This window comes from Leuciscus leuciscus (genome assembly GCF_965113295.1).
Source record: "Leuciscus leuciscus genome assembly, chromosome: 18".
NCBI classification, from domain to species: domain Eukaryota; kingdom Metazoa; phylum Chordata; class Actinopteri; order Cypriniformes; family Leuciscidae; genus Leuciscus; species Leuciscus leuciscus.
Window position 1 is genome coordinate 25,644,385 of NC_138742.1, and position 14,064 is coordinate 25,658,448.

General features: G+C 40.9%; 1 protein-coding gene across 2 annotated transcripts in view; it reads left to right on the plus strand.

Moving 5' to 3' along the window:
- Positions 1-1,298: 1,298 nt before the first annotated feature.
- Positions 1,299-14,064, plus strand: part of baz2a (bromodomain adjacent to zinc finger domain, 2A) — a 43,006-nt gene continuing 30,240 nt past the window's right edge. The window contains exons 1-8 of one of the 2 annotated variants that reach the window (XM_082144957.1): positions 1,299-1,420; positions 4,009-4,138; positions 4,776-5,600; positions 8,330-10,039; positions 10,695-10,901; positions 12,224-12,589; positions 12,707-12,767; positions 13,756-13,864. In XM_082144957.1, coding sequence (XP_082001083.1) covers positions 4,009-4,138; positions 4,776-5,600; positions 8,330-10,039; positions 10,695-10,901; positions 12,224-12,589; positions 12,707-12,767; positions 13,756-13,864 — 3,408 coding nt within the window. In that variant the 5' untranslated portion in view covers positions 1,299-1,420. Of the gene's footprint in view, positions 1,532-4,008; positions 4,139-4,775; positions 5,601-8,329; positions 10,040-10,694; positions 10,902-12,223; positions 12,590-12,706; positions 12,768-13,755; positions 13,865-14,064 lie in introns of both variants that reach the window. The other variant, XM_082144958.1, reaches the window with a different exon arrangement.

Genomic DNA, 14,064 nt, shown 5'->3' on the forward strand with positions numbered 1-14,064 from the left:
GGCAGAATGGAGAAAAAACCTTGGGAGAACCCAGTTCTCTCTGGCCAATGAACGAACAGTATATGATTATAATTCAGGCAGCATTATAGGTCAGAAGTCAGAGTGGATTGGAACAGTCAGAATATTATCCAGTTCCATCTGGTTGAAGATAGGAGTCATCACGCCGGTATGGAGACGGGTCTGTTGAGGATCAGTGCTGATGGCTGTCGTATCGATGAAGCCTTCATTGAGAGTCTAGTTGACACAATCTCTGCTGACACTTCAGGGATGCGTTGTGGTCGTGTCTAGGTGCAGGTCCACCTTCTGGTCTGGATCCGGCCCGGATCCGGCTGACTTCATCATTGTGTTGTGGTCGTGTCTGTGCAGGTCCACCTTCTGGTCTGGATCCGGCCCGGATCCGGCTGACTACATCATGCGTTGTGGTGGTGTCCAGGCGCAGGTCCACCTTCTGGTCTGGATCCGGCCCGGATCCGTCTGACTACATCATGCGTTGTGGTCGTGTCCAGGCGCAGGTCCACCTTCTGGTCTGGATCCGGCTGACTACATCATTGTGTTGTGGTCGTGTCTGTGCAGGTCCTCCTTCTGGTCTGGATCCGGCCCAGATCCGGCTGACTTCATCATGTGTTGTGGTCGTGTCTAGGTGCAGGTCCACCTTCTGGTCTGGATCCGGCGCAGGTCCGGCTGACTACATCATGCGTTGTGGTCGTGTCCAGGCGCAGGTCCACCTTCTGGTCTGGATCCGGCTGACTTCATCATGCGTTGTGGTCGTGTCCAGGCGCAGGTCCACCTTCTGGTCTGGATCCGGCTGACTTCATCATGCGTTGTGGTCGTGTCTATGTGCAGGTCCACCTTCTGGTCTGGATACGGCCCGGATCCGGCTGACTTCATCATGTGGTTACATTACATTTCCTGAGATACATTTCACGTTACATTTACACATCACATTTCCTGAGATGCTGATTTATGAAAATAAGTCCGATTTAAATGATACAAAATATGATCATATTTCCACAAGAGTGCTAAATTCGATCACTAAATTTAATGTCAGTCATGTTTAAAGACCAAGAAGTTGTGGCGAAACCTCCAAACATCATAGTGTCTCTGAAAAGCCCTGAATGTAAAACTGTGCAATCATGTATGGTGTCAGAGAAATTCACTTAAATATAATGTCCACTACAGTCAGTGGACAAAAGTCTGGGTCCCAGGAGGATACAACTAAACACTTCTTTTCCACAAGGGCATTGTGGGTCAACAACACTGGTTTGTTCGGCCCGTAGTGCGCTAGTCGGCGCTAAGACCCGGAGGAGCGCGCCCGTCTAACCGTCATCCACTTCCTCTTTCGGCTCGCTCTCTTTCTCTCTATGTGATCATGGCTGCGCTCAAACATTACCAGCCATGTTTGCAAATCTGAAACCCAAAGGTTAGCGTTTTAGCCGTTTATTATTCACATCGCTTACACCCTCTTCATCAACACTGGTCCTTTGCCGGGGGTCCAGAACCCCTGTCTCCTGTGCGATCGGCACATATCAAGGTTGGGCAGTTTTATTATCATTATACGGGGGAAACTTTTGAGAGTGTGTTGTGTGGGTGATGATGATGCTACCTCATTTTCTCTAACCGTATATCGGGAAAATAACGTGAATTAATCAACGAAAGATGACCTTCTGAGACGAGATTATGTGTTAATATTGCATTTGTACAGGCAAGCTTTAAAAACATTAGCCACTCATAATGTCTTAGAGATCACAAACCCTCTTGTATTTATATAATCAGCCCGTTTTATCTGTACGTTTATCGTCTTTAATTATTTAAATAACGCTCAAGCCCGTGGTTATGTAAATAAGACCTGCTGTTTTCATTTACACCGTTTTCATCGACACTGTTAAATTAAATTCGCGTCCAATTTCATTCATACTCCAAAATATTGAATTAACATACATGTTAATCGGCGAATATTGTTTCAAAGCTCATAAACGGTCGTGATGAATCGTTGTTATGCGGAACGCAGGCCTCATTTTGTCATGTCATCATCACCGCTGATATTAATAACCGAGCACTTTAATCAAACTTCATATCGAAATATCGTTTTATAAGTGTGTGTATATCGCTAGATTTTAACTACGGGCAGCATTGAAATGTCTTCCCTTCATCTTTGTGGTCTCGGTACATAATTAATCTTTCATCTTCAAGCAAAGTCCTTTTTTGTTTTCGTTTTTGTGTTGCTTGTTTGGCCGCATCTCGTTGCTTTTTCTTCTTTTTCTGGCTTAATATGTGCTGATACAAGACTAGAATTACATTAAAGAGAATGAGGAAACCGAGTAAGAGGGGATATGAGCTGGTTTACCTTGAGTTGTGGTGTTTTAGTGTTGGAGAAGTTTAATCAAATGTGGATATATAAATATATATATTTTGTGAGTGTGTGTGTATGTGAGAGATCCAGAAGCAGCGCATGGTCATTAGCCTCCGTGCTAACCGATTCCCACATCTCCTCCTTCTTATTATTAACATTTCCCACTGTAATATTTAATGAAATATCACTCTTTTGCCGTCTGTGTTGCCTTTTAGTGACGTATGTCGCATTAACAGCCATTTCTGAATGAAATCCTAGTTTTGAGTTAGATGTTTACTGTTAGCTGTGCGGTTAATGATGGACACGCTTAAAATAATTAGCGTTGGATTTGATCTTTATAAATGAATATATCTGTTAATTTAAATGAGCTTTTTTTTTCTTCAAAATTATCAGGACTAACTTATTATTGTGTTTAAAGTGTAATTGAGTTTGAGGCTGGTGTTCAGCATCTGTGTGTGTGTGTGTGATGTGTGTTATTTAACGCATCTCATCGGCTTTATCTGCGACATTTTATGTTGAGATGTGAAGAGCAAAATTTGTGATGTCCGCCAGAGCAGAGCTCACTGGCTGTGTCTCAGAACCGCGTACACACCGGGCTGTCGTCTACCTGCGCGGCGCTGAAGCGTTCCGAACGTTCGGTGTGAGAAAATCCATTTAGAACGTTACGAACGCGCCTTCAATGCTGAACAATTCCATATATCTAGGTAGATCACTAGGTTTTTGAACACAGCCACTGACTTTAGCACTGTACCACTCTGGTCCATAAACATTAAACGCTCTTTATTTGGGTTTAAATTAGAGTTTTTTTCTACTACAGAAAGATAGGGATCTGCCTATTGTTTAAAATGGTGATTGTGGTACTAGTAAAATTATGAGTCTGGTTAGTTGGAAGATTTAAATTAATTTTTCCATGACTCTCTAGATTTAAGTTTTATTTAAGGTGGAGCGTGTGGTTTTCACTGGACAAAAGTTGGTTGTTCACTGAATTTTTTTGGGGGTAAAGATGTATTTTGTAAATGGTTTGACAGTTGAATGAGACACTAAGGTAAACAATAGTACAACACATGGAGCATTCCTGTAGCTTCATGACTAATGTCTGAAATGACTGTTTTCAAGCAGGTTTCTTAAATATTTTTCTGCTGCCTGTCTATCATTGGTTGAAGAAATGGAAAGTCCTGCCCTAAACTTAAGTGATTGGTTAAGCCCATGGTTAAGCCAGTATTGAATCTTCAAGTATGTGAAATTACATATTAAGTATGCACTACATTTGGTGAGGAATGAATTTAGCAACAATAATAAATAAAAAAATTTATTCTATATAGCGTCAATGTTGGCACTGACCTATGACGTCAGTTACGTCGCTTTACTACCATTCACAACTCCTCTACCGTGGCCTCATGGGATAGTAAAGTGTCCATCAGTAGTAAGTCTTCCGGACCCTTTTTTGCCAATGGTTTTATGAATATCATGAACTTGGACATAAGGAGCACTGGGAAGTAGGCATATTCAGAAGCAGAGACAGTGTTTACGCATTTTAGGGAAATCATCCGACAAATGGCTTACTTGTAGTTTTGTGTATGAACGTGACATAGCAGAAAGTATTTTAATACTAAAAATATGCCACATATGTTTAAATTCTGTGATTTTTTTTTTGACAGATGGAAGCAAATAACCATTTTAACTACGGGCCTCACTCTTCTGTGCCAGTTAACTCAGGACTGAAGCATTCCTCAGGAGATTCTCTCTATACTAACGGGTCCTCCATGAGCTTCCCCCAGCAAGGGAAAAGTGAGCATCTACACAGTTTTTACTGCTTAATATTTTTGTGGAGACTCTGATACATTTTAATTTTTTAATTTTTTTTTTTTTTATGAACAGAACACTCAAAAGAACAGCATTTATTTGAAATAGAAGTCTTTAGTAACAATATAATTGTCCTTACTGTCTCTTTTGATCAATTTAGTGCATCCTTGCTGAATAAAAGTATTAATTTCAATTTTTTTCTGACCCTAAACTTTTGAATGGTAGTGTATCATCATGGTTAACACAAAAATATGAAGAAGCACAACTGTTTTCAACATTGATAATAATAAAAAATGTTTGAGCATTAAATCATATTATGATCATATCATATAACATTATGATAATCTGGAGTAATGATGCTGAAACTTCAGCTTTGATCACAGGAATAAATTAAATTTTAAAATATATTACAATAGAAAAGTTTTTATATTGTGATCATATTTCACAATATTACTGTTTTATTGTATTTTGGATCAAATAAATTCAGTGAGCATAAGAGACTTTGTTCAAAAACATTAAAAAAGCTGTTTTTATTCCAAAGTTTTAAACCAGTATCTTCCGTATATAGGCTAATAAATGATAAGATGTGATGCCTTTACTAATGATGCTGTTCATCACACAGATCTGAATGGCGAAATGAATGTGAATGGCATCACTACTGCAGGTGGGAGCACCCAGCCCAGTGCCCATCCTCCCTCTTCCTCTTATCCTCAGATCAGCAGCCATCTACTCCCAGGCAGCATTGGATATGACTACCTGTGGGGCCAGTCTCAGTACAACCCAGCATTGGGGCCTGTCCCTCCCCACGGGTTGCACCAGAAACCAGGCTCCCAGGGGGGGATACAACCACAGCAGCCTCAGCACCACTTCCAGGGGCATGGACCGTACCAAGTCAACGGCAGTATAGGATCGTCCCGGCAGCCCCCTGGTGCAGGGCCGCAGTATTGGGCAAGGGGTAATCCTGGGCAGCAGCAGGGGGGATCTTCGATGTCCATGGGATTTAACTCTCACAGCATATATGGGACTTTTCCCAACCAGGGGCATCCTGGCATCCCTCCATCCCAGCATCACCAGCAGCCTCCAGCTGTGCAGCACCAGTCTGCAACGACACATCATCTCCAACATCATTCACACCACCACTCACCTCAACACCAGCAGCCGCAACAACAACAACAGCAGCAGCAACATTACGGCATGATGCCTAATGGAATGCCATTTTACCAGCATCCTTCACACCAGTCCCAACCGCAGGCCCAGACTCCGTCTCAATCCCAGACTCAGATGATACCACCCGCCACGCAGAGTTTTACGCCTCCACGAGGAAGCCCTCAGCACCATCACGTGGGTAGTGGAGGAGGCAGAAGCAGTCCCCACCACATGCAGGTCCCAATGAGGTCCCCTTCTGCAATGTCTGACAGTGGTTCGCCTAAGAGCAAAGAGATGCAAGGTGAGATAGTGCCACACCGTCTTTAGTGTGTTGGAAAAAGGGTTATTAAAGTTTCACATTTTTGTATTTTCACTTTCGATTTGCAATTTTTTCCCCATTAACAATAAAAACAGGGGTTGCAACTGGTGGCACTCCTGTAAACTATCACTATCTTTCAAAAAGACGTTGTTTCAAAACAAGATTGTTTGTCTTGTTTGCAGATAGCTGTAGGGCAGGGTTCCTCAAATCTTGTTCTGGAGGGCATCTGTCTTGCAGAGTTTAGCTCAAACTCTCCTACTTGTGATTTTCTAGTGATCCTGAAGACCTTGATTAGCTTGATCAGGGTTGGAGCTAAACTCTGCAGGGCCAGATTTGAGGAACCCTGCTGTTGGGAAACAATATATTTTGTGAAGTAAAGTGATTATAAAAATTGCAGCATGTTTTTATCATGCATGTTCGTTATGATTTCCTGTACTTTGGTGGTGCAATGCACTTCCTGGATGGCTTTTAATATCACCAACACTGGTATTCTAATTCTATCCTCTGACTGAAATAACATTGGTCAAATCATACTTGTTTTCACCAAAGCTAATGGACTTCTTAGATTAGGAAGTGATTCAAACTGACTAATAGTGTGTTAACAGGTAATGTCTTGCCCCAGTTCTACATTCTGCCTCACTCATCAGAAAATGAAAAACTGCGTGAACACATGCAACCTAGATACAATAAAACAATCAACAGTACTGCTCTTTCCATTGAAGATCAAGATACATGATCTGTCTTTTATTTTTTTATTTTACTTTGGATACAAGGCTTTGGCCTTGTATTCAGTGTATTTAAATTGCTCTTCTGCTGAACATAAGGAGCATGAGACAACAACCGTTAGAGGCATTACTGTAGTTTCCACATTGATGCATATGCTGATTTGGAAACTGCTTACTCATTCCAGGGAACTACACTGCGACCAAAATGGTCGCATATGCAACCTTTTGAAATGCCATTGCGACCCTAATTTTTAATGGGTCGCAAATGTATCACTGATTATTTTTGTACCTACCTTATGTTTTAGGCAATATGCTATGATTTACTATGAGCATTTATTAAAACAGAAATGTGTATTTTAAGAATACGTTTTATAATGTGCTCTGAGCATTCAACACATCAAGTTGGCTTCAGGGGTGTATACACGTATTCTTATTGAACCGTTCGGTACGAGGCTTTCGGTACGCATTTTTAAACCGAACGAACCGTTGGACCATTTTTCCTGCCGACCAAAATTTAGTTATTTCAAATGTTTGCGCGTGGCAAGCGCGCTCATAATGTAAGAGACGCCGGCGCGACCACAACATTGCCCAACATCAAATGGCAAACGTAATGCAAGCGAAACGAAACTGCTCGTTATTGTGTGGTTGAAGGACCGTTTATCAGTTTGGACCAGTGCAGCGCGAGCCGATCGTGATCATGCGACACTGTTACTACACAGCGCTAATAAGAGATCCAGTAAAGAAAGAATTTGAATTCGCCACAGAAGTAATAACATCGCTGCGAGATCTAGTGAGAAACATTCACATTTATCCGTTATTAACGGATCAAACAGCGCGTGGAAACCAGGAAGAAACATTGTGCCATGAATGAACTATCCAGTGTCCACAGATCAGCAACATTCACTATGGATTTACTGTAGTAACACTAACTGCAACCATGGAAGTTTGGCAGGAATAGTAGGCTATATAATGCCTCCAAGTAACATTACGTTGGTTTTATTTTGACATTATGAATACAATTCTTGTCCTCAAATGTTAATCTGAACTAAAATAAACCTTTGTTTATAACTACTACACTATTACATTTCATTTTTTCCAAGGAGCTGTTTTGTTTTATATGCTCCTAAGAAGAGTCAATTATAGCTCTAGAATTGCTCAAAGTAAAAAAAAAAAAATCATACTTTATGATGTTAGTTTTAATAAAAAAAAGAATAAAAAAAATTAAATCAAGGAAATTTCTCTGGCATTTCTTTCTTTTTGCTGCGTACCGAACCGTGACAAGTGTATCGTATCGAACCGTGAATTTTGTGAACCGTTACATCCCTAATGATGAGGCTGAGAAGGATTCGTCAGGAAAAGCACACGCGGGAAAAACGATACGGACATATGAATTTCGACACCAGTGGCTCGAAGAATACCAGTGGTTAAGGTACCAAGACGGAGCAATGCACTGTGTGTACTGTAAATTCTGTGGGCCTTCAATTGCAGGACTGTCCAAATTTGTAACTGCGTAAAACAATTCAAACACGAATCATTGAAGCTTCACAATGACAGTATGAAGCACGCGAAGTGTAGAGACAGGTACATATCCCGTGATGCAGCAGCACTTACTATAAATAATTTGTGCGACCAAATCATGTTTTGCGCCAGTAACTGAAAAAGTTAGTAGCGCAAGTGCCACCAGTGGAAAAGGTTAGTGTAGTTCCCTGCATTCACTGTGTAGAGAGTTCCTGATAGTTTATTACATGGGAGAGTATTTAGAGTAAAGGAGTGAAATCTGTGCAGATGCTGTGCATTAGCAGCATAGTGCACTACTTTCCAGGCCATGTCTCTGACCTAAAAATCCAATTTTAGTTGCATTTCCAATCATACACTAATGATTGTGAATTGTTGCTACGTGTCTGAACAATTTTGTGTTCTTACGTGTCTTGCTAATAGCTGTTTGTGTGTGTGTTGTGTTTTGTTTTTTGTTTTTGTGGTCTGTAGTTCATATGAATGAGTCCTTTAAAGAAACCGATAAAGGCTTCAATGGAGTCGAGAGAAGCTCTGTACCCCAACGGTTGACTGATGGTTTTCCTGTAAAGTCCCCTGGCCCTGTTTCCTCTACCGACTATAACCAGGGTGTGCAGCATCCAGCCGTGGACCTGGAGAAACCTGCAAAACAACGCCAGGAGATGGGAGCTGCAGCAAAGGAGCTTAGTTCTTCCCCCGTCCCTGGACCACCTCCACCACTGGCTAGTCCGCCTCGGAAAACATTGACCCTGCCTCATCAGTCGGCCTCTGGACCTGTTTCTGGGCAGAATTCACATTCTTCATCTTCAGGATTTGCTTTATCCACAGCTTTGGGTGTCGGCACAAACGTGTCCGTGTCTCCAGCCTCCCCTCTCGCGTCACCACCTCTGACGGTCCAAGGCCAAATACCTGAGTTCTCTGCACCTTCATCAGCTGATGGGACACCTTTAGGACTTAGTACAACTCCTTCGATGTCTTCTCCTAAGAGCTCCAGAGCTCCACCTGCTGTGTCGCATAGCCAAGCTATGGTGTTTTCTTCTAAGATCTTGACGCATCCTCCAACGGTGCCTGTGCCTCCTCAAACAGTTCCTCTGGCAGAGGCCCAGGGGTCAAAAAGTCCACAGGTCTCCCCAACACCTCTATCTTTAGCTGCATCTCCATCTGTTGTCTCCGCTCCTCCTGCATTGGCACCACTGAAAGGACCCCAAGAGGCATCACCTCTAACAGGCCAGAGTCCTAAACATCCTGCTGCTTCCTCGACTCCAACATCTGCCACCGATAACATCGCTCTCCCAGCAGTCTCTGCACTTCCATCTGTTGTCTCTGGTTCCCCTCAAGTCGCCGCTCTGGCTTCATCTGCACCATCTCCCGCTGTTAGCTTTTCTTCTCAGGCATCCTCGGCACCTCTCAATGTTTCTCCTGCTCCAAACGTGTCTCGTTCCCTCGTTGGCTCTGCGGCTCAACCTTCAGAAATTGTGGCAAATGTGGACGTTTCTTCTCACAGTCTAGGGCAGGTGGGTTCTCATGGTGTAGTACGGTACAACTTTGGGGAATCACACTCTACTCAGAAGACGCCTGGTAAACACGAGGCCTGTGTTTCCCAGAGTAAAGTTGGAGTCGTAATCGGCACATCCAAAAAGGAGTCCAACAGTGAGGCTCAATCTGAGATGCATAGGGTCCAAACTCACGGTAGAAACCTTGAACCGGCTTTTATTGTTCCAAAGGAACCTGAGAGAGACACTATGGCAGTTGGCAGAAAAGATTCTTATAGTATCAAAGATCAGGCTACCCCAAGGAAAGGAGAAAGTGACACTTTAAATGACACTTTTGGCACTGACACGTCACTAGACTATCCGTCCTTGGCTGAGTCAACCTACCTTGAAAGCTCAAGAGCAGAGGATGGGAGTTCTATGATGGACACTTTTGATAATTCTTACAGTCTTTCCCAGACGGGAGACCAGTCAAAGTTTACAGAAGGATCCATGTTTGATGACTCCAGGGACTTGCTGGAGACTTCTTGTGAAGAAGAAAACTTAAACAGCTCCATGACCTCTACAAGTTCCACCGAGGAGACTTCCCTCAAAGAGAACACGTCTCTTCTGGACGACTCTTTAAACAACACGTCGCAAAACTGCTCCTCCCTGCTTTCTCCGTCTATTAATGCCTCTACACACTCTATCAAAGGTGAGATTCCCAATACACTAATAATGCATTTTCTCAGCTGTTTCTAAAGAACCTCATATTTGAACCATAACATACATTTCCTTTTTTAGAAGGGATGCACCAAACTTTAGCCGAAAACTATTTTTATATTGTAACCGATAATTGACAGATTACAATTCAAAACTATTTTGTCTACATAAAATAACACTTAAAAACAAAGACCAAGCTTTTAAATTGCTGTAAAGTGTTTTTAGGCATCACTGTGCAAATCTAAGACGAATGTAATTTTTTCATACTGTACATTATAATGCTGTGTTAACTAAATGTTATTAACTTTAAGAGTGTTAGATGACAGTAAAGGTAATATAAATGTAAAAATAAAAAAAATTTGCATGTACACAATTACAAATCCAATATTGACCGATTAGATAAATTCACTAATATGGTCCCAATATTGACCTGATATATCATGCATCCCTATTATATTCATTAAAATGATTAGTAATACTCATTCAAGTGTGCTTGAACTCTAACGAGTCTGAGGCAAGAAAGTTGTAAGCATGCAAATAGTGATTTGAATGCTTGGACATATTGTGATCTGGTGCTTGGGTTTTAAATTTAAAAAGGACATATTTGTTTTCCATGGATTAAAAGCTTCACATTTTATTCCCCATAGGTGATCAGATTCTTGGACCTGAAACTTCAGACCTATCTGGAGGTGACCGAAGATCTGCGCTCTCTTTGACCTCTAAAGCTTTGCAAGTGGTTGTAAGCGGTTCTGTTGAAGGGACGTCCACACATATATCTGAAGCACTTATCGCCATGCCAACAAAAAAGCCACGGAAGCCTAGAACCCCAAAGATGCCAGTTGCTATTGCTGAAAGTAATTGTTCATCTTTACTATCATGCTGGCATAGTTAATGGTTGAAATTTTTTTCATTTATTATATTATTAGTGCCACAGTTAAAGGGATAGTTCACTTTGAAATAAATTTTTGGTATGTTTTAGCTTACCTCAAGGGCATCCAAGATGTAGGTGTCTTTTTTTCCGCAGTAGTTTCAATTTTTATATTTTTAGGTCAAACCGTTCTTGTCTGTCAGTCATAATGCAGGTCTATGGTCATTATCTCAAAACACATGCACAGAGTCCAAATTAAAACAATTCCCCGTCGTCCAAATTAAACAATTCCCCATCGTAAGTACACATTGATGGCCTAAGACACGAAACGAGCGATTTGTGTGAGAAAACGAACAGTATTTATATCGTTTTTACCACTTATACGCAGCCATGTCGAAGTGATCTGATCTGATGTGTGCGCAGACTGGTGCATAGATATATACACTAGATGTCGCCTTAAAGACATTCGTTCCAATGAACTGCCGTAGACAAGGCGACATCTAGTGTGTATATATCTATGCACCAGTCTGCGCACACGTCAGATCAGATCACTTCGACATGGCTGCGTATAAGTGGTAAAAACGATATAAATACTGTTCGTTTTCTCACACAAACCGCTCGTTTCGTGTCTTAGGCCATCAATGTGTACTTACGATGGGGAATTGTTTAATTTGGATGACGGGGAATTGTTTTAATTTGGACTCTGTGCTTGTGTTTTGAGATAATGACCATAGACCTGCATTATGACTGACAGACAAGAACGGTTTGACCTAAAAATATAAAAATTGAAACTACTGTGGAAAAAATGACACCTACATCTTGGATGCCCTTGAGGTAAGCTAAAACATACCAAAAATTAATTTCAAAGTGAACTAATCCTTTAATTCCGATTCGCCAAGACGAAGCACACCAGTTGTGAGAAATCAAAGTTAACAAAAATGTGAGAAAATGCAACAAAAAAGTATCCGTGTACTTTCTTCACTGAGCTGAATATCTCGGGACCGGTTGACGTGTGAACGCAATAATTTTTTGTTGCGACAAACACAACGAATATTAACCTTAGAGAAGAAAGTACATGGATTGTATTTCATGTCAGGTTTTCATTAATCTTGATTTTTCACAACTTGTTTGCTTTCTCTGGGAGAGTCTGAATGAATTGCGGCGCTACTACTTTCACATCTTTTTTTTAAAAGTTCGATGCTAAATGATGACTTAATATTCATGACATAATTTGAACAATCCCTTTAATGAGTCAGATGGATAAAATTGTGTTAGATGCTAAATACTGTCTTACTTAATTATTTTCAGTTGGCACTCCTGATGCCAAGATCAAGAAGCAGAAGTTAACACCTGATGGCCCAAAGGCTAGAAGGAGAAAGAAAACAGAGGAGAATACATCGACTGCAGTGAAGAAGAGGAAAATCTCGAAAGAGTCAAAGGAACCGGAGAGCATCCCAACTGATACCTCAAATGCTCCGCTTTACCTTCCAAATAATCCACTGACCCTTGTCCTTGACTCAAGCCTGACCAATAATGGGAGCCCAATAGTCCAGCCCAAGAGGATCTGGAAGCGTAAGATGAAAGAAGGCGTGAATGAGGCAAAGCCTTCCAAACCAGCCAAAGCTGAGCTGGCAGAGGGAAAAGCTGAAGATGACGATAACAGCTCCACAGCAGGTATCTACATATTAGGGGTTGAATTGTGTTATTTTTAAGTGGTGGTCAATGTATTTTGTACTCATACTTCTGGCGCTTAAGGTTAAAATATATTTAATTGTTGTTTGTGTGTCACAGGCGACACTCCAAGACGTAGGGTTGCAACTGAAGAGCAAGTCCAGTTTCCTTTGCAGCATGGGTGAGCAATCCTATGTCCAAAGTAGCGTCAACCAGGGCTTGCCACTTGTTATTTCCCAAGGAGCCCATGTGCTCCTAATTTAAAAAAAAATGTTTGGAGTGCATAAAGAACTTAAGGGGTGCAATGAAAAATGATCAAATAATTAGTTTTTCTTAAATGGATATGAGGAAATGGGAAAATTAATTAATTTGAATAAAAAATATACGCTAGGTTTGTAGCTAGCGTAAATTTCTGCTTCATACTGAGCTCATTAAATGCCAGAGACAATGTGTGTAACCAAAATACAAATTTTTTAGACATTTTTTATTTATTTTTAATATAATGCACTTGAAATCTAATTTTGAAGTGTCTTTTCCTCTTGTATCTGCTCATTCAAACAGATGAGGGAAATAAAGTATGAGCTCTTGCAATCATCTACAACATATTACAATATTAACACTATAAAGTAAACATTGTCATAATTCAGCAGTAGATCATAAGCAATCGCCGGGCGTTATTATGAGCTATTCATTGATTGTGAACTGAAGACTGTAGAATACACAACAGTGCCATGTTTTTACTTAGAAGCGTGTAGTGCTCACAATTATTTAAAGTTTAATAATCACATTAAGCTGTATCGCGACTCCTGTTTTCCGTCCCCAAAGTTATTTAAGACCTGCAATATTAAGATCTACTTTTTTTATTCTCACATGTGCTCCTAAAAAACATTTTACACTTTGAAAACATCTGTTTTTAGTTGAAGATGCTAGTGAAATGCTTGCACTGTCAAGCCCTGATAACGGATTACAATTTAGTTTTTCATCTTGCTGGTAACATTTGTTTAAAAACCAAGGATATATGGTAGCTGACATACAAACAGCAATCAGCTCCAGCAATCCTCTCAAAATAGTAAAAAAAAAAATGCTTATCCAGCAATTTCAAACAGCTGGAAATGCATTGGTCTGGTTATGGCAATCCTGTTTCATGTGCTGTGTTTCACATTTGCTAGCTGGAAGCGAGAGATTCGAGTCAGGAGGCTTGAGGACCGGCTGAAAGGGGAGACGTGGTATTACAGCCCCTGTGGCCGGAGGATGAAGCAGTTCCCTGAGGTCATCAAGGTGAGTTCTGTTATACTAGTGATTACCCACAATTAGGTTCACGATTTTGGGAAAATAAGATTTTCTGATAAAAATGTAGATTTGCAGTTTAAATGCACATTAAAAAAATTCAGGTTTGCTGTGTTGTTTGAAGGGCTGTAAAATATATTATAATAATATTTCACTGTTTGTCGAGCAGCATTTACTGTGAACTGAGATAC